The 19,356-nt window shown below is 37.6% G+C and overlaps 1 protein-coding gene across 1 annotated transcript in view; it reads left to right on the top strand.

Annotated features, from left to right (window-relative positions):
- Window positions 1-17,111, top strand: part of TAB2 (TGF-beta activated kinase 1 (MAP3K7) binding protein 2) — a 60,563-nt gene extending 43,452 nt beyond the window's left edge. Inside the window, exons 3-7 of the mRNA XM_058021150.1 lie at window positions 2,501-4,013; window positions 10,633-10,793; window positions 11,429-11,522; window positions 12,771-12,851; window positions 15,064-17,111. Coding sequence (XP_057877133.1) covers window positions 2,501-4,013; window positions 10,633-10,793; window positions 11,429-11,522; window positions 12,771-12,851; window positions 15,064-15,209 — 1,995 coding nt within the window. The 3' untranslated portion in view covers window positions 15,210-17,111. The remainder of the gene's footprint in view (window positions 1-2,500; window positions 4,014-10,632; window positions 10,794-11,428; window positions 11,523-12,770; window positions 12,852-15,063) is intronic.
- Window positions 17,112-19,356: the final 2,245 nt, after the last annotated feature.

Below are 19,356 nucleotides of genomic sequence, written 5' to 3'. Positions count from 1 at the left end.
TGTAAATAGCCCTTTGTTGAAATATCTAAACGATATATAGCATGCTAACAGCAGAGGACCACCAAAGAGCTAATAGGAGGAAACCTAAACCAGCTTAATCTAGGTAGTAAAAGGTCTTGGGCTGACAGCACTAAATATTCCTAAGAAGTTTTGTATCCCTCTGTTCTTCCCAACAAGCCTCCTGCATTCAGATCTCCCATTCTTCTCATTTAAAGGAGTCACTGCAGTGCCCACAGTCAGTGGACATTGTTCCTTGTTATTCTGTTTTTTGTGTCCGGAGCATTCTGTACCTGCTCCTCAAGTCTACGTCCTCTCCTTGCTTCCTCATTTCCCTCCAACATTCTTATTCTTTCTTTTTTTTTTCTTTCTCTTTCAGGGTGCCAACATTTTAAACTCAAATGGGACATGGGCAGAGATAAGATGAGGGGTATTGTTTTGCTGGAATATGCTCAGTTCTGCCATCAACCGGTTCTCTGATCTGTAAAGAGCTAGAAGCGGTTGAAACTCTGCCTCTGCCAGCCAGAAGATGCCAGGGGTTCCATGTGCCCCCGTTTCCCCTTTGAGTTCTCCAATTTTCTCATTGACGTCACTGAAATTTTGGAATTGATTGGATGCGGTCTTAAAAAAGAAAAAAAAATTGTCCAAAGAAATGCATTCAAGCTGAATGTAAGGGCCTTGCAAGCTTGGCCTGTTCCTTTTTGGTTTGGTATTTTTGGCCTTTCTGTTAATAATTTTAATTCACTTCATGCAAAATCTGCCTTTGAGATCTTTCTAGCTTGTTTTTCTGTGGCATCCTATCTTTTTCCCTTTTCTGGCTCCCTTTTCTCCTTTGCAACAAATACCAGGCTATTGTTCTTTATCTTACCACTGTTCTGTCCGTGTGTTTCCTTTCTTCACTACTAACTTCCTTTGATTACTTCATCCTCTGGTGCTTATTCCAAACTAGAGCCAATATGTGTATCATCAATTTGATCCATTTTCATATCGCTGAATACTTTTTTGCAGCAATATATAGCGCTGGCTCGATAGATAGCTTTTAGAGAATCCTGTCATTTTAAAAAGTTCTGTGGCTAGGGTTTTTTTGGGATTTTTTTTTCTTTAATTTGGAAGAATTCAGAACTGTATCTGGTCTGTATGAACACACAGTTTTGGTTTTGTGGGTGAAGTTTAGCCTTGTCATCCCTCTCCCACTTCTGTTTTCCTTTTTCTTTTTTTTTTTTTGTACATCTGTGAGGTAGAGACAGTCTTGCTATGGCTGAAAAACACTGTCACCTTCATAGTGGTTGAAGAATGAGAAATGTCTGCTAGTTTAACAAAAATGACAAAATAGAAAGCATGTAGCATGAATCAGTTTATCTGGTTGTGTTACTTTTTAACTAACTGATAACGTTGCTACTTGGCACATGCACTTTTTTTCCTTGATCACATGCATATTTTCTAGTAACCGTTTCTCTGTGCGAGATGGATTTGCCACCTATTTAGTGTTAATGACGTAATGAACAGGTGCTCTTCTGGCTGAAAATATTAACCTTTATTTCTTGAGGGGTGGGAGGTTCTGTGTGAAAAGTGATAAGCGTGGAGCACAGTATGAAGAAATTAGGTCACTGATGTATGTTCACTCTTTCTAACAATCCTCATGTAGGAAACTCAGTTGGGAAGATTAGAGTACAATATTATTACACATGTGGAAAGGGAGAAGAGATTAGCTGTTTGCATCTGAAATGTTCTTGAAAAAAGAGTTAGCTAGGTTGTGGTTTCTGTTCCAAGTCATCCTATTACTAGATTTAAAAGGTACAAATAAAAAGTATTTCAAAGCTTTGCAAGCAGTGATTTAAAATGAAAATACAAATGTCCTCTGGGTTTTCAATTAATAGATTTGATCTTACAAAAGAATGGTCATTGATGTATTTGTATAAACTGAATTTTTGCATTTCTTCTGAAGTCATGTACAGTTTCTTTAGTCTGTGTATTTCTTCTCTTCATAAGATTCACTTTGTTTTCAGCAGGAGGTAATGCATAACTGGTATGGAAGTGTTTGGGAAAACATTTAAAATAAACATGTTTTTATTTTTGTTTTTAAGTTATTAATCAATACTATGCAGATGCTATGAATCCATTCCTGCTGTCATTTTCCTCCATAAAGCCAGAGCTTTGGTCTCTGCTGAAGATGGTTCTGAAACTGAGAAGGAATAGGGAAAGTATTCATCCAAGGTGTATCATACTGTATAAAGCTAGCTTTCCAAGGTGCAGGATCTCCCTGTCACTGCTTCAGAGGCAATGCAGAACTCTGCCCTTGGTGCCACTGGCTCAGTCACTGTTCCCAGAGCAGTGAGCTTCACAGGCAAGCCCCTTGTGTGTATAGAGCAGCTACGCTAGCCAGCCACCTAAAGCTTTCTATCTGATGCTGTATTGTTCATTTTTCAGTTGTGATTGGATGTATTCATACATAACTGTGACAGTATTTTATCAGTAATGTCAAACTTTCATCTGTCTTTTTTAGAATAACAATAATTTGGATGCCTGTTGTGCAGTTCTCTCTCAAGAGAGCACAAAATATCTCTACGGTGAAGGAGACCTGAATTTTTCGGATGATTCTGGGATTCCTGGACTACGAAATCACATGACATCTCTTAATTTGGATTTGCAGTCACAGAACGTCTATCACCATGGAAGAGAAGGAAGTAGAATGAATGGAAGTAGGACTCTAGCTCACAGTGTTAGTGATGGACACCTTCAAACCAGTCAGTCCAACAATGAACTGTTTCAGCAGGAACCACAGACAGCACCTGCGCAGGTTCCACAAGGATTTAATGTCTTTGGGATGGCTAATACAGTTAGTGCTTCTAATCCAGGGCAGCATCTTGGATTTCACCTAGGCAGCAAAGGAGTATCTAACTTGTCTCAACAAACACCCAGATTCAACCCCATTATGGTAACTTTAGCCCCAAACATTCAGCCTGGTCGCAATACCCCAACGTCTTTGCACATACATGGTGTACCTCCTCCTGTACTTAACAGTCCCCAGGGAAATTCTATCTATATTAGGCCTTACATCACAGCTCCTAGTGGTACTGCTCGGCAAACACAGCAGCAGCCAGGCTGGGCATCTCAGTTTAATCCCATGCACCCTCAGCAAGTCTACCAGCCTTCACAGCCAAGTCCCTGGACTACTATTCCTACATCCAGTACTACGCCACATACCTCATCGCAACACTCGACACAGCCAAACCAGCAAGGCCACCAGACTTCTCATGTGTACATGCCTATCAGTTCTCCTACTACTCCACAAGCACCTATGATTCATTCGTCTGGTAGCTCACAATCTTCTGCTCATAGCCAATACAACATTCAGAATATATCCACAGGACCTCGCAAAAATCAAATTGAAATCAAACTTGAACCGCCACAAAGAAACAGTTCTTCTAAATTGCGTTCAACTGGCCCTCGCACCTCCACCGTTCCCTCTTCCCTCAATAGCCAGACATTAAGTAGAAGTCAGCCCACTGTTTACATATCGGCCAGTCCTCCAAATACTGATGAAGTGATCACACGTGGTCAGCCCAAGGTCTACATTTCAGCAAATGCCACAACAGGAGATGATCAACTTGTGCGGAACCAGCCCACGCTTTTCATATCCACAAATCCTGGAGTATCTACTACTGCTAGGAATATGTCTGGTCAAGTAAGCATGGGTCCTGCATTTATTCATCACCATCCACCCAAGAGTCGAGCAGTGGGCAACAGCACCACTGCAACTTCTCCTCGAGTGGTTGTTACTCAGCCTAACACAAAATATACTTTTAAAATTACAGTTTCTCCAAATAAGCCCCCTGCAGTTTCCCCAGGGGTAGTATCCCCAACTTTTGAACCTACAAACCTTCTAAACCTTCCTGATCACTATGTTGAACCAGAGGGTATCCAGCATCTTACTGACCCTGTTTTAGCACATGTGGATAGGATCAGTGATGCACGGAAATTGAGTATGGGATCTGATGATGCTGCCTACACACAAGGTAATATTCTTAATATAAATTGCAGAGATTTTGACCAGGTTGTCAATTCAGTGTGTAGATTGCAGAACAGGAAACAGTTAGTAACCTTTATGACGTTAATACAGTGTCTTTAATTTTAGCATTTGTGTTTCCTAAATAAATAAAAGCATTTTATAAGCAATTCATAGATTTCTTTTTATGGTAAAGACATGTAACTGAATACTTGGAGATATTCTTCTGTTTGTCTTAAGTAGATATGTTATCTGTTTAATGAAGTGGAATCATGCCATCTTCATTTTTATGTTGTTCTGAAAGAAAAATCTAGTTTGTTCAACTTGTCCTAGTGATTTAAAGCTACAATTCCATTGTCAGATTTTTAAATCTGTTGAGATACTGTTTACATTGGATAATTTTTTTTTTGCGAGTGTTCTTTAAGAAGAAAGAAAAGCAGACTTCAAAAGCAATTAATGGCACAAAGTGTTGGCCTGGCCTCCATGTTTCCTATTATGTTCCTGGCAATAAAATGCTTAAAGTCTTGATACTTACTTCTGTTACATTTTAAAATGTGAAAAGGAACACCAAACCAAAGGAATCTGTTTTAAGGGGTCAGTGGTAATGGAGGTGTAAAGCTTAGAATATGTGATAAAGCGAGATAACCTGTTAATCTTTTTCTTCTGTTTTCATGGGTTTGCATGCTTTTATTACCAACTTAATCGTTTATTAACCCTCCTGTGAGCTTTTTTCCATAAAAATGTTGAATGAGTCTTAGCATATTTAAGCAGTATTCACAATAGGTTGTCAAAATAATTTGTCCTTGACCTCACTGGTCCCCTCTGGACCTAGCAAACAATTCTGAATTTAAAAAACTGGCCTGTTGCACAACCAGTGTAAACATTCTTCAGATGAACTTAGCCATTTTATTTTTTGTAAGTAAGTACAGTGATCAGGACACTGGAAGCCAGATCTGCATCTGGAGTACCGTGTTAATGAAGTAAAAAAAAAAAATTATTCCAGCTTGTGCACTACTTCTGGATATAACTATATTTAGTGAGGAATAGTTAATCCTAACTCAAGAGTTTCCAAAGGTTATGTGTCAAAACCAAAAAGCTAATCATCCTTACGTTCTCTTATGTTCAGTGCATAAAGAACTTCAGAAAGTTCACCTGTAGGTAAGCAAAAAAATTGCCACCCCATATCATATTTCCATTTCTTACTGTGGAGGGAGACTTAGCTGTTTGTTTTAGTCTTAGTCCTGGAAAACTTCATATACCAGAAATACGGCAATTGAAATCTTGTCCTTAGGCTTTAAACAGTCTTTTAGGTCATGAACTTGCTTCCCAAGCAAGTTGGATACTTTTTAGGGGCTTGCCAAACTGCTCATTTTGGAGAGTTGTCCCTTTTGTCTGTTTTTCCTTTCTGAGGGCACTGACTTCTACCAGTTCTACCTTTTTATCTCTTGTACCCTTGGTAGTGATGGCCACTGTGATCTCTCCGCAAGCTGCAGGTGTCAGCATTCAGTTTATCAAGGTCAGGCAAGCTTGATACACAACCTAGACTTCCAGAAGCATTGACCTCATAGTTGCTGTGGAGCCCAGCTCTTCCTGAACCAAGCTGCAGCTATTAGATGATGTGTAGATCTATGATGTGGGCTGGTACAACTTTAGGGACCTCAGGAAATCACCATCCTTCTGTGTCCTTCACTAGAAAGTGCACTTAATAGTCCTGAAGTTCTTTACATGTAGAGATTTCTGGCATGTGTGCTCCATTTCTGCTGCAAGAAGTGCAGTGTTTCTTACATTTTTGTTATTAATTAATATCTGTAAAGTTGAGAAGTCTATCATAGACTTACTGTATGATATTGATATCTGAAAGTCCTAACTGTTGCTTTTAAACATGTTTCTTATACTTAGCAGTGGTTTCTTTTTCGTCTTGCGTACAAAAAGGGATTTGAGTTACTTCATGTTTTCTCTGTATTCTAAATTGCTTATGATTTAGCCAGACTGCCAGAATCCTTCCATGCAAGGTGCTTGTTTCATTTTAATTTTAGCCAGAGAAGATGAGTAGTTTCTCTGGCCGTGATTAGAGAAACATGTATTTTTATCAGCTTTTCTCTTTCTACCAGAGTGCTCCTTATCTTGGCAGGGAGAACTGAAACTGGCTTGGGGAAAAAGAAACCTTGGGGTGGAAGATGGAGTTGCTTTGATGTCAAATGAAATTTCCTTTGCTCTTTTTATTTATTTTACATTTATATACATGGTCCAACCCAGGAGAACAGAAGATGTGTTTGACTTCTCTGTAGGTGCTGCTGCTTGCCATGAAAGAAGCTTTGCTTAATTGCAGTGTGTGTAGGCGCCTCAGTCTCCTTCCATGATATTTCTGGTTTCCCTCCCAAGAAAGTTGCAGTGGGTAGTAGAAGGCTGCCCCAGATCTCTGTCTTATTTGCTGCCAAACCTGGAGGTTACAGAATGTGTAAAGGAGTGGGTACTGCTCAGATAAGATCAATGTCATTTTCCTGGAATGCTTGCTTGTATCTCTGGCACTGACTCTGTCATCCTGAGAAACTCACTGTCACCAGACTTCTCAGAACTGGTTGCTGAGGGATGTTTCTCATTTTCTAGGATTCTAGTCTGAGATACTGAGGACTCACTTGTGGAAGTGTCGAGTGCATGTGTCTGCTGTTAAAGTCAGTAAGAATTCATGGTGCTGTGAGAAGAGTAATGCTAGATGCATGCCCAGAAGGACAGCCAAAAGAGGATGCATTTTTATGTGTTCAGTATCACTTCTGTCAGTGTGCAGGAGTATTCCCATTACTTAGTGGAGATTACAATTTATAATTAGTTTTATTAATATGAAGTAGTTAAGTGGGATTTCAATGTATAATTTAGTTTAGTATAACATGTCTTATGGATGGAAAATTGGAATCTTTTTAGAAATTGAAAATGCTGTACTCAGATACCTTTTTGTGATGTATGCATGTCATGTGATGAGTAGTGAGGCTGAACAGTTATTTAATAGTTGCTCATTCTGGGTATAGCTTTCCATCTGTAATAAGTGAAGGCAACCTCTCAAGAAAATACATAATTGTATAATAAAATCACTAGGTGCATGTTTTCTTACTAGGGAACTTAAGTCCTTTGGTTCAATATTATATGCCTTTGACTGACTGATGTTTTCATATTATTTTCTTCAACTTGAAAGAGGATGGTGTGCAAAGTTGAGTGAATCATTGCTGCCAACTATAGTTATATATGTGGAAGCATGTTTGCTTAGCAATTCTTGCCACTGTTTTTAAAGTAAATAAATTAATTTATAAACTAGATTAGTAAATTAATATTTTGCACAGCTCTTGCTTTGGTTTCTTGGAGATCTTTGAAACTTAAAAAAAATAAAGCTGCAGGAAACAACTTTTTTTCATTCTTAGCCAGTCCTCATAGATGTTTAAGAAAAAAGACTTGAATAAGATACAGCTGTGGCCTATGCACCACGGGGCTCTGAGCCCATTGCATCATATGGTCTAAGAAAAAATACCACCTTATATTTGGCTCTGTATATCACACCCCACTCTTCACTGATGTTCTTTTAAAAAATTAGGGGAAGAGAGTATTGAAAAGAGAGAACAAAGAAATCAGTTTGAACTATTGAAGTTGCATATCAGATGACTGAATTCTGTGCAGCTTCAGGTTTAGACAACATGCCCAAGCATAAGTTGTGAGACTCTCATGAACCTCCTGCTGCAGTGTAATTGCATTGTCAGAAATCCCCTCCATATCTGACAAACTAAGAGATTTTAAAACTGTGTAGGTCTATAGGATAGGGTGAAATCGTTGTATTCCTCGATTAGAATTTATCTTAGAAACATTTAAAATAATAAAATATACTCTTAACGTTAAAATTCACATTCACAGAGTCTTTGAGAAAACAATTATGCATACATTTACAAACTTCAAGGTATATTTAGTGCCCGACTGAGAAGATCTCTGGGAGAGGAAGAGTGAACTTTTGTCCTCCAGACTTTTATGCTCCTTCCTGTAATTATAATGATATACAGCTTTTATGTGAAAATATGCACTTTGGTTGTCAGAGGAAACCGTGGCATCTGCCAGGGCATTGAAGTGTACTGTACTCTGCTGAATGCAAACATGCAGAAGTATTAAAAAAACTAAATGTGCCAAATACCCTGTTTGCACTTAATTAAGAAAACGTTTTCAGTTGCTCTGAGCAACGCTAGAGGGAGCTGAATACTTAAATTGCGGCTTTCCATTCATAATTACGACACTGAAATAGGACGGTTTTGTCTTCCCCCCATCATTGTTTTCCTGCATCTACCAAATTGGTATTAAAACAAAATTACCAAATTGTATATGAAAGTCTCTGCTTACACCAATCTCTTTCAAGTTCCTTATCAAAGTTACTTTTAATAAGTAGAAGGATAGCGCAGTAGTGTCAAGTGATTCTTCTTTAATTACAATGGTAATTTTTAATGTGTTTTTAAAACCTATTGGGATTTGAAATTGTGAGATGGTAGTCCCAAAGTTCCTAGGAAAATAAAGTGCATGACTTTCCAGACATGACATGAAAATGAAAAGCATGTAGTAATGCTGGGGGCATCCATCAGTGCCTTCTCCTCCTTGTACAGCTCCATACTGACAGCCAAATTTCTAAACCACACAAGTGGGAGAACATCAAAATGAGGAATCTTGGGTTCTTTTTCTTTACAAAAGTAGTTTAAAAAAGGAGATGAGGGATGCACAGGCAAAGTTTTGGTCGTAGTTGAACTCTTGAGGCCATGCCATACAACCTGATATTCTGGTAACAATGCTCCTCACCTGGCACATCCAGCAGCACTGGCTACTTGGCAGCAGCCTGCATCCACCATTTGACATGTCTGAGGAGTTCTGGGTCTGGGCAGTAGAGCTTTGCTGTGTTGCCTTAGCAGGCTTACCAAGGTAATGAAAACAGAAGAGACTGTCTAAAAGTGGAAATAAAACGTAGAAAGAAAAAGGACTTGTACACTCTCTACCAGAGTAGAGGCGAAGTAGTCTTTGATTTCCTTTCTTTAGACTTGCAGCTTCATTTTCTGTTTGTAAAAGGCTTTTCAAGAGGAGAGGCTGTCTGCTGAGAATACTTACCTGATAATTTCAAGTCTTCAACAAAAATCTTTATACTGAGGTTTCAGTTATTATGTTTTTATTTTACATATGAGCACAGCTACAATTTTTACTGTAGTGCAACTACTGTGACCCAAAGTAAAGGTGTCTATTTATGAAAACTTCTGTGATTTGAATAAAATGTAGCAGAAGCTAGGTGTCATTTCAGTATCTTGTGAACATTTGTGACTCAAAAGCCTAGGCTGGATCTCAGTATGGTCTGTAACACTGTTCAAAAATAGTTTGGCATGGTTCCTCCTTTTAAAGAACCTCTGGAAGACAAAATGCAATGTGTGAATGAATGAATGAGCAGGCAGGATCTGCAGGAGAAGTCAGTTGCCAGAGATGTGGAGCATTCCATCTTTTTGATGTTGTTTTGGGTTTTGTTTTTTCCTCTGCTATTATTTGGGAAACCTAGGCAACCAGATTTGAGTGCTTCTAATTTTTTGGTACCTGAAGAAATTGTGAGGAGTTAAACATCATGTTCCAGCTGGAGTTTGGTTTAAAGACTTTGTGAGGCAAATTCAGTCTTTTTTAAAATACCGTGTTATTGCTACTTCTTTATAATTTCCAGGGTGATATAAAGGTACATAGTCTGTGAAAATGATCACAGTTTAGGAATTACTAGTTTGATGGATGAATGAATGGCTGTGCAGAAATTAAAATTATTCTTTAGTTTATTTAATTAAATACATTTTTATAGAAGGTGGTTATTGCTTTGAGCAGTGATATCTACTTTTGTGATTATATTTAATAGTAAACCTGCCTTCAGTGAAATAAACTCATTAGATTGCATGAATTTGTGTCATCTTCTACTTAGGTTCTTTATACATTTAAAAAACTGTGGTTTGAAACTGTGAAGTTCTGCTACCTTCATTGTTTCTAAATTAGGTCTCCCTGTGCCTTTTGCTTTCCAAATAGTAACCAGTGTTAGAAATTAGAAGCTGAGCTAATGGTTCTGCACCATAGTTTAGGGGTAAAGTGACATACAGTCCAGCTTTTGACAAGTATCAGTTTGCTAGTGGTGTGCTTATTTATGATTTGGTATCATTTGATGGTTTGTACTATGATGAACACTGGATCCAGTCCTAATTGTAATAAGCATATGCAGATCTCCATATTGCAGTTGTCTGAAATCCTCTTCATGCTACCTGTTTTACAGTAGTTAAGATGAATACACACAGAAATATTTGTTCCTGCCTTTAGGTAGTTAGTCTTGTCGGTTTTTAAGATTACAGTTAAATTTTGCATGGCCATTTATTGCATTGTATGGCTTCCTCATATTTGCTTGTCTGTAGTTAGCTTGTGCTGTTTTCAAAAATACAGCCCTTTCTGTCTTATGGCAGAGTTGTTCTTGTGAGGAAATTGGAAAACCAGTCTGTAGCAGTGGTTTTTTCAGTGTTTTTCCCAAAAGAGTGCCAACTTGCTTCTTAATATGATGTTGCCATGTGAAGGATAATAAAGTAGATAAAATGGGACTTTATGTATTGCAGCTTTACTGGTACACCAGAAGGCCAGGATGGAGCGACTTCAACGAGAACTTGAGGTTCAAAAGAAAAAGTTGGATAAACTAAAATCAGAGGTCAATGAAATGGAGAATAATCTAACACGAAGGCGCCTGAAAAGATCGAATTCTGTTTCCCAAATTCCATCAGTAAGTTGAAACATCTGTAGGGTATAAACCTAACCACAAGTGTGGTCTGTCACAATAAATGGAAGGAAGACTTGTTCGTATATTGACAGTATACTAGGGACAGGCAGTATAGTTAGAATTAAGTTGGTGAACAGTGGAGTTCAGAGTAAGGACTAAAAATGTGTCACTTAACCACAAGCTTGCAGCTTGCTAGTTGCTTTGTGAAGAACTGCTTTTACAGGCAGTCGCTAAAGGTTTGGCGTGATAGTCCTTACAAGTTAATACTCGTACTGTTATCACACCAAGTACTTTTGGTCTTGGTGCATATGGTGCATATACTGAGCTCAAAGAAACCAATTAATGCACCAGTTTTCAGTGCTAGATGATCATCCATTGATCTGGTGGACCAGACCACTGGCTGTGCCCTGACTGAAGTTTGGAGTTGTTCAGTCTTCTCTGAAGTCTGATGAGAGAGAAATATTCAGTAGGTCTGGAAGCTTTTTCTAAGATAATGCTTGGATTAAAAGAAAGGTAGTCATTAGGGAAGATTCTTTTATCATCATTTCTGAAATAATTAAATGTTGTCTACCTGTGCGTGAATGATAACTGTTCATAAACTGGGAAAATTTGTCTAACAGGCAGATTTATTTTTTCAGCTGGAAGAAATGCAACAGTTAAGAAGTTGTAACAGACAGCTGCAGATAGACATAGATTGCCTAACCAAAGAGATTGATCTTTTTCAAGCAAGAGGTACAGTATGTCTTAGTACATCAGTAACTGTAAATGTTGATTTTTTTTCACTGTCTACATGTTTCAAAAAAGTCCATATCATAAATGATGAATATACATACTTTTTGATAAATCATCACACTAGTGTGAGTGAGTGAAACCATGGTAGTAACTGTCTTTAAAGCCTCTTGTTTTTGTCGGCCTTATGATTTTCCTAATTCCACAGTCATTCCTATTTCATACAAATCTGATTATCTGTGTATCAAAGAAAGAGTAATTTTTTTGAGTGATACATCTATACATATGTGTTCATCTCTCTCTTTTGTCTTCCACCTCTGTCTGTATTTAGTCTCTCAAGGTAGAAAATATAAAATGTGGTTGTAACTTCCAGTGTGCTCTCTGCTTTCTTTGTCTGCAGGGACACAGCCTTTGGTCATGGGGGTGAAATGATGAGACAGCTGAGCCAGTTCAAGAACTGCCAGCAAGAAAGTCTCTCTCTTCCTGCTTCTCTCTCTTGCCACTTAGCTCTGGCTCTGTATTTGTTTTTTAGACTCTCTGCAGAGCTGATTCTGTTCACAAGCCAAGCTAAAACTTGCATTGCTGGAAAAGCTTGCTATAGCTGATGTGAGGGAGAGGCACAGGAAGGGAGAACTGAGATAGGGAAGGAATTGATGCTTCCCACTCCAGAAGCAGTGAGCTGTTAGATCAGCTGGGACATGAGTTCCACACATGAACACAAAATTCAGTCTACCTGCAGTTCAGGAGAAGGCAGACAGGTGTCCTGAATGTAATGGTACACAGAAAGCCTGACCTTAAATAGAGTGAGTAGTGGGTGATTTTTTTTTTTTTTTGCTTGTTACAGTAAATTTTATTTAGAACTTTCTCTTGAGTTTTAATTCTAAGCCTGTATAATACATTGTGTAGTAGGTAAGATATCTCTGAGTATAGTTGCAATTTGGAAAAAGTCAGATATGATTTACTAATAAAATGATCTTAAAGAGTAATAGAAAAAGATACCTTTAAAGGAGTTTAGTTTGCTAGAGCTTGTCTCTGACTTTACTTTATATTACATATTTTGGGCAATAAGTTTGTTAAAGTGTATTGTTGAAATCACTAATATCTCACTTAGGTCTGTATTGACACCTTGATATAAAAGGTGATAAGTGAATAATAGTATGGTTACAGAATTACTGCCAGAAAAAACTGATATGCCTTCCTACTCAAGTTTATTTTTTTAAACTGCTGCACGTTTTTTTTTTTTATTTTTAGGACCACATTTTAATCCCAGCGCTATTCATAATTTTTACGATAATATTGGATTTCTTGGTCCCGTGCCACCAAAACCCAAAGGTATTGTATTGATAAAATTTGGATTTGATACAAATACCTGGTTTGTATCTAATACCAAGTTCTAATTTACAGATCTTGTTGAAGTGTTGATTTTGAAATAGATTACTTCAAAAGCATACAAACCTCACATTTTATTTGTATTGGCAGTAAATATGCTTCTGTTTGCTCTTGTTTCCTCTCTACTCATACATTCAGGAAAGAGAAGTATATTAAATGGGTTATGTTAAAGATGAATAATATATTGTAAGGCAGTTTATGTAATGGAAGCATCCATCTTTCTCTAAAAATGAGCATGAGGTACATTGCTTAGGGGCCAGTGAAACTCACTTAGATGACTTCACCATTATCCATAGTGGGCAGTAGATTTACTTACATGTAGTAACAACTCAGGTGGGTTACCCTCACTGGAATTCGTGGTTACTGCAGAATTTCTATTAACAAGTTACATGAAAGCCTCTTCTGACTATTGGTAAATATAGTTCTAGGTAGTTGAACAGGAAAGTAATGCAGAGCAGTAGGGAGTCAGTATTGCTGAGTATTAGCCACTCTTGAGCATTCTGTTTATCATTAGTGTGCACATAACTTGCTTGTTCCGCTCTCAAGGCGTCAAACAAAGCTGAACAATTACCTCTTGTGTTTTACATAAAGCAGAGAATGAATTCAGCTTGCTTGGAACATCATTATACTATGACTTTAGGCACACCATCTCACAAAACATGGAGATAATCCACAGGTGTTTCTGTGCAGTCTTTCTGTCCTGGAAGTTCTCCACATAATATAGATGCGTGTGGTTAATTGTCCTTGGGGTGTGCAGTAACTGTTGTCACAGAATCTCATCTTGGAGATTTCTGACAATTCTGCATTGTAAAATAGTCTAGATAAATTGAACTTTTTGTCCTGCAATCTTTTGCAGCACTTCCAAACTGATACTGTTTTTCATACTTTATAAAGCACTTTTTATCCTTCCACTACCTGAGCTGGTAGTGAAAATTCTGAGTAAAGTTAAATCCAAACACATTCCTATTAGACACATTTTACAACTGAACCATGAAGAACTTATAAGTTCTGTCAATTATGTAGTTCCTTCTATAATAAATAAAAACTAACCCATCAAAGAAGAAAAATTAATTTTCTTTGACTAGTTGTCAACATTTTTATTGGCTTATCTTTTAGGAACTCCCAAATTTAAGTGTTTCGTTCAATCTATCTTGAAAATACAAAATTGACCCTGATTGGTTTATAAGCTCTAAAGTCCCTCTGTCAATTACCTTTCTTCTTTTTTTTAAAAAAAAAAGTATCACTGCTGTATCTTAGTTCTTCATTAACTTTAATTTTAATTTTATTTTAAGCTTCAATTTAGCTATCATGTAGCTAAAACAGAATTTCACTTAAAACAGAATTACTGCTGTTCACAAAAGAACAAAAATAATTCTTGTACTGTGATCAGTAGTGTTGTACTTATGGAGATCTTGATGTCATTTTGCAGCAATTGCTGTTGCTGATGAGATGTTTTCCAGATGAAATAATGGGCTGAAAGGATTTCACAGTTACCTAAACTGGGGAACCCTTAACTTGAGAAGTCACTCATCTCTCTCTTCATCCTTTTCATTCCTTTTCTCTCTTCTTCTTTTCTCTTTTAAAATATTTGAAGATTACTGTCTAACACATCATGCAAAAAGATGTGTTGGTATTGCTGGGATGATTACTCTGTAGCATGACAGAGCCCTGCAATGGTTTTTATTTAATACATCTGCGTGCTGAGCTGGCTTGAAGAACTGCTACCTTCTTTCTAGAATCAAAAAGTTTGACATGTCACAGGGTTACAAAGCACATACTTCTTGTCATAATGAATTTGAGACCACTTCATAGACCTCAGACTTCTAAATCTTCTAAATCCATGTTTCCTGTGCTGATTAATTTGCAAATTTTATTTCCTTTTTATGCCTTAGCTTTGAACTGAGGGAAGAAAGGGAAGAAAGCAGAGTTAAGGGATGGGAAACTTGATTTTTGTAGTTTTACCTTGAGCCTTTTGGCTTACCTACAATCAAGCTGTAGTCAAGGGGGTGGTAAAAAGCTGCTTCTGTCACTTTTAATAACTGTGCTGTTCTCAGAGGAACAAGATTGTTCTCAGTTACTGAAAAAAAAAATCTCAAAATTCTTTCCATGCTGTTTTCAGTTAGTAACTGCTTATCTTATCTCTTCCATGTCACAGATCAGAGGTCCATTGTGAAAACACCAAAGACTGTTCCAGACACAGATGAAGATGAGGGAGCTCAGTGGAGTTGTACCGCCTGTACTTTTTTAAACCATCCTGCCTTAAATCGCTGTGAACAGTGTGAAATGCCCAGGCATTTCTGAGCCAACGGGCCCATTACCTTCCCTAAAACCATAGCAAACGTACAAGGAATTGTCCAGGCATTGGGGGGCAAAAAAAGCATTTATGCATAGGGTTTTGTAAAATGGAAGGTGTGACAAGATGGTGTTTTGCTATTGTTAAATGTCAGCCCACAGAGCAAGCAATACCTCAGAGCTGTGTCACAGGCAGCTGACGCTGATCGGCTGAAGGGCAATCTGCTGAGAGACTCGCCAGCTGCCTGAACCATGTACAGTATTACCAGGAACACACACCGTGTTCAGTGCCTGGGTGTCACCCATCCTCTTCTCTGCCCCAGTGTCACTACTGAATTTTGACAGGGGAAAGGAATAGAGTGCTAGTGTTTTTGTTTTCAGAGCTTTCAGTGAAACACTACATGCACAAAGGAAATCTTAAAAGGAACAAGGTTTAAATATTTAAACTGTTTGCTGCCACATAGTGCCTTTGATAAAGGGAAGAATTTCACAAATCAGTGGTACTCTTTGCCTTGTCTTCCCTGAAAACATCTCTGTGAAGCCAGAAATCATTACAATCACATCTAAAGATGAAAAGGAAAAACTGCATGCGTTGTCTGTACAATACACACAGTGAAATACCCCAAAGCTTTTCCTACTGTACATAGCTCTAGAGCCTGCTTTAAGTGATTTCCTTTCCTCACCTTTATTATTTTCTTGTACTTCTGTATGTATAGTGTAATAGTCTTTTTGTTAACTTTCTTTTTTTCCCTTTAAGTGATTAAGCACGATCATGTCCCTTTTTTTAAGCTTTTATCTGAGAGAAGCAATGCCTTAAAATAAGAGCATTAGTAAAAAACTATGCACAAAATAGCTTTCCTCTGCTCGTTCTGTACATTGCTCTTGTAAATGCTGATGATCTGTGAAGACCTGCAGATGCAGCGTGGTAAAAGTGCAGGAAAAGTTGGAAGAGTTCACGCATATAGTTCACTCTGTACACTGAGTTTTACGGTGGGTGACACAAAGGGAGCATTTTGTCTGCTGTGAGGAAACTTTATACTAGGAAACTTTCAACCCACCAACAGATCAGCATCCGAGTTAAGCTTGCTTCATCTGCTGGGTGTCTTGCAGACTCCTGAAGAGAGATTCATTGGGGAAGTACTTAAAGTGCCAAAATCAACAGCAGCAGCATCATACGGCTCTGTTCAAGGACTTTAAATGCTTTCCTGTTTTGGCAGCCAGTTTCTATACCTGACTTTGTGGTGAAGTCTCATATTTATAGAAAACAAGGATAGCAATATTTAGGACAACTGAAATAAAGGCTGGAAAAGAGAAATCAAACAGACTTGAACACTGAAGCAACCTCAAGCATCTCTTTTATTTTGATGATCTATTTTTTTAAGGAAAATACTCACATGATCGGGGATGTATGTAACCGAGATCAAGAAAATGGAATTCCAGTACAATATGCATGAAAGACGGCACACAAAGAATTATGTAGCAGCAGCACTTAGTGTGAGGCTGGAGGGAGTGCTAACCATGTAGCAAGAGACAAAGTAGACTGTCACCCACTGTAAACATCCGCCAGTGGACACTTTTATTAGGAGTTTTACAAGTGATCTATGTGAATGCACAGAGGCCTTTGTTTTGAAGGCTTTGCAATTTTTTTTTATGTGGGAAGAAAATGTCAATCCCAGGTAATTAGGCAGTAGACCCAAAGCAGTTGCATTCAATGCATTTTGTTTATAAAATGAGGCCTTGTTTTTCAGCTTCATCTGCAGTTCTATGTGAAGATTGACAAATCAGTTTTTACCTGTTTATTAATAAAACCTAATTTGGATATCTTGAGTTGATGGTTTTGTGATTTAGCTGGGTAAACTGCCTTTGTAACAGATAAGTTATTTATAAAAATTAAAAAAAAATATATTCTAATGCTTTCTTTTGTGATTTGTTTGCTTTTTCCATGCTGTGGAGCAACAGAATACTCAACGGAGCAATAAGCATTAACGGTATTAAAAGTAGGCTGATTTCTTATGACCAGAGTTTTTATTTAAGCCTTTTTTTTGTTGAACCTTGTCTCTCCTGCCATGCGTTACTCTGTTTAATTCCAATTCAGTGAGCATAAGGAATGTATTTCATAAAGTTGCACTGAGGAGATTGTTTCCTGACCAGAGACCCACTCATTTATTCATAAAGCAATAAGCTAGACACAGTCCCTTTTTACTTCCTGCTTCTGGGGTTTATGATTTTAAAAATGCTTTTCTAAATAAAAATGGGCAACTGCTTTGTGGTGACAGATGATGAACTAATGTTGATATAAACATGGTTTAAGGATGAATATGGTTAAACTGTATCTTGGTGCTATAGATATAAATGCTGTGAGATGTGGAGTGTTCCTTGACATGTCTTTCCCACATGGCCCTGTCGAAGCAGATATTTGTTATGTGGAGTTGAGCTTTCCTGAGACATACTGAGGCTGTATAAAAGGCCTTCAGGAGACATCTATAAACTGATTTAGCAAAAAAAGTTAGCTACAGATCCAGGGGAAAAAAAATCCTTAATGCATATTATTCAACTAGTGTACCATAATCTGTAATATAAGAAACAGTGGTTGGAGTGAGGGGGCAACTGAATTTTTAAAGGAAAGTTGAGGGCAGGAAAGAGCATATTTGGAGAAATAGGTGAGATGTAATCCTGCTCATTCTATGAAATGCATAAATGATCTTTTCCCTGAATCTGAAGGGGAAAAAAATACTTATATCCTTGCTCCAGCTAAGTGTGCAGAGCCATCTGCTCAACATGAGTTTGTATTGGACAGCCTTTTCAGTAACTGATCCTGAAACAGTAGGGTAAGAGAAATTATATCTCCAGTGTCTATCCCAGACTTTTACCTTCCCCTTCAAGAGTTTTATGTTCTTTGTGTACTCCAGGTTGCTTATATCATCAGATAGTGGCATATCAATGTAGTGTGTCATTATGGGTTGGGTTTGAAGGATGAACTAGATTTCACTGCTGGTTTTTTTTCCTCATGGAACATAAAAAAAAATAATACTTGCAGCAAGGTTAAATTTTGTGTTTTGATGTCAGTACTTTATCTTGGATGCTGATTTATGATTTTTTACTTTCCTGTACAGTCTTTATCAGGGATCTCTGTAAAAAAAAGTATATACAGCAGGAAATGGGTACCCTTCTTGGCTTTCAGAGATGCTCCTGTTTATTTTTTGTGAATGCTTAACATTATCACTTGGTTAAGTTTCAAAACTGGGATAACTTTAGAAATGTAGCAACTAAACAGAGCTAGCACCTTGCTACTTTATAAATATATTAGAAAACATTTTGTCTTGTGCAGTCTCCAGTCAGTAGAGCTATTCTGTTGTCCAGGAGTGTGGCCAGGGTGGCACCCGTGAAATTCAGTTTAATTGTGAGATTCAATATCTTCAGTCTCAAGCTAATGATAGATTGGTTTTAAAAACTGTGTGGTCAGTATTCATGCCTGTCTATTTGCTTTATTTATGTGAATTTAATCTGTTTTGTGGACTTGAAGTGTCTACCTTCAGCATGTTTTGTAGATGACTGGGGGAAAGGTGTCCTTATCAGTACTATGTTCCTTCTGTCAAATTCCTCTCACTTCAATGTATATTGGAGTCTGGACACAAATTAAAGGAAGACTTGATTATGGATGTAGAAGAGATATTAGAGAAAATCTATTGAAATCTACTATTTACTCTTTTTCAATACTCCTTTGGTATTCTAAAATGGGAGTACTGCTACAAAGCAGTGGCAGAAACTTTTCAGTACAGTTAACAGAATATGTTAACTTGTGAATGTGCAGCAGTTATTACTCATGTTTAATTCTAACTTTAGCAAAAAAATAATTTGATATTTTATCTCATATTTGTTTAAAATGCCCTGATAAGTTGAACAGCAAATACAAATTAAACTTTAGATTCTCTTCATTGGCACAGAGTGGAATAATTACAGTGCATTCCTTTTTCAAGCCAGACTGCTTGAATAGCTCTTTTATTGCTAATTTTGAGGAACAGTCTTTGATTTTATGTTGTCCAGAATGCCTTGTGAGGTTCATATTTTGTGTAAACTACTTTAAAAATACAGAGAGAGAACAGGAAGAGTTAGTATGAAATGTTTGCAAGCTTCAGGCTCTATATCAAAGCTTAAG

Source organism: Melospiza georgiana, chromosome 3 (genome assembly GCF_028018845.1).
Source record: "Melospiza georgiana isolate bMelGeo1 chromosome 3, bMelGeo1.pri, whole genome shotgun sequence".
NCBI lineage: Eukaryota > Metazoa > Chordata > Aves > Passeriformes > Passerellidae > Melospiza > Melospiza georgiana.
The sequence above is the reverse complement of the archived record's forward strand: the minus strand, read 5'-3'. Positions and strand labels throughout refer to the sequence as shown.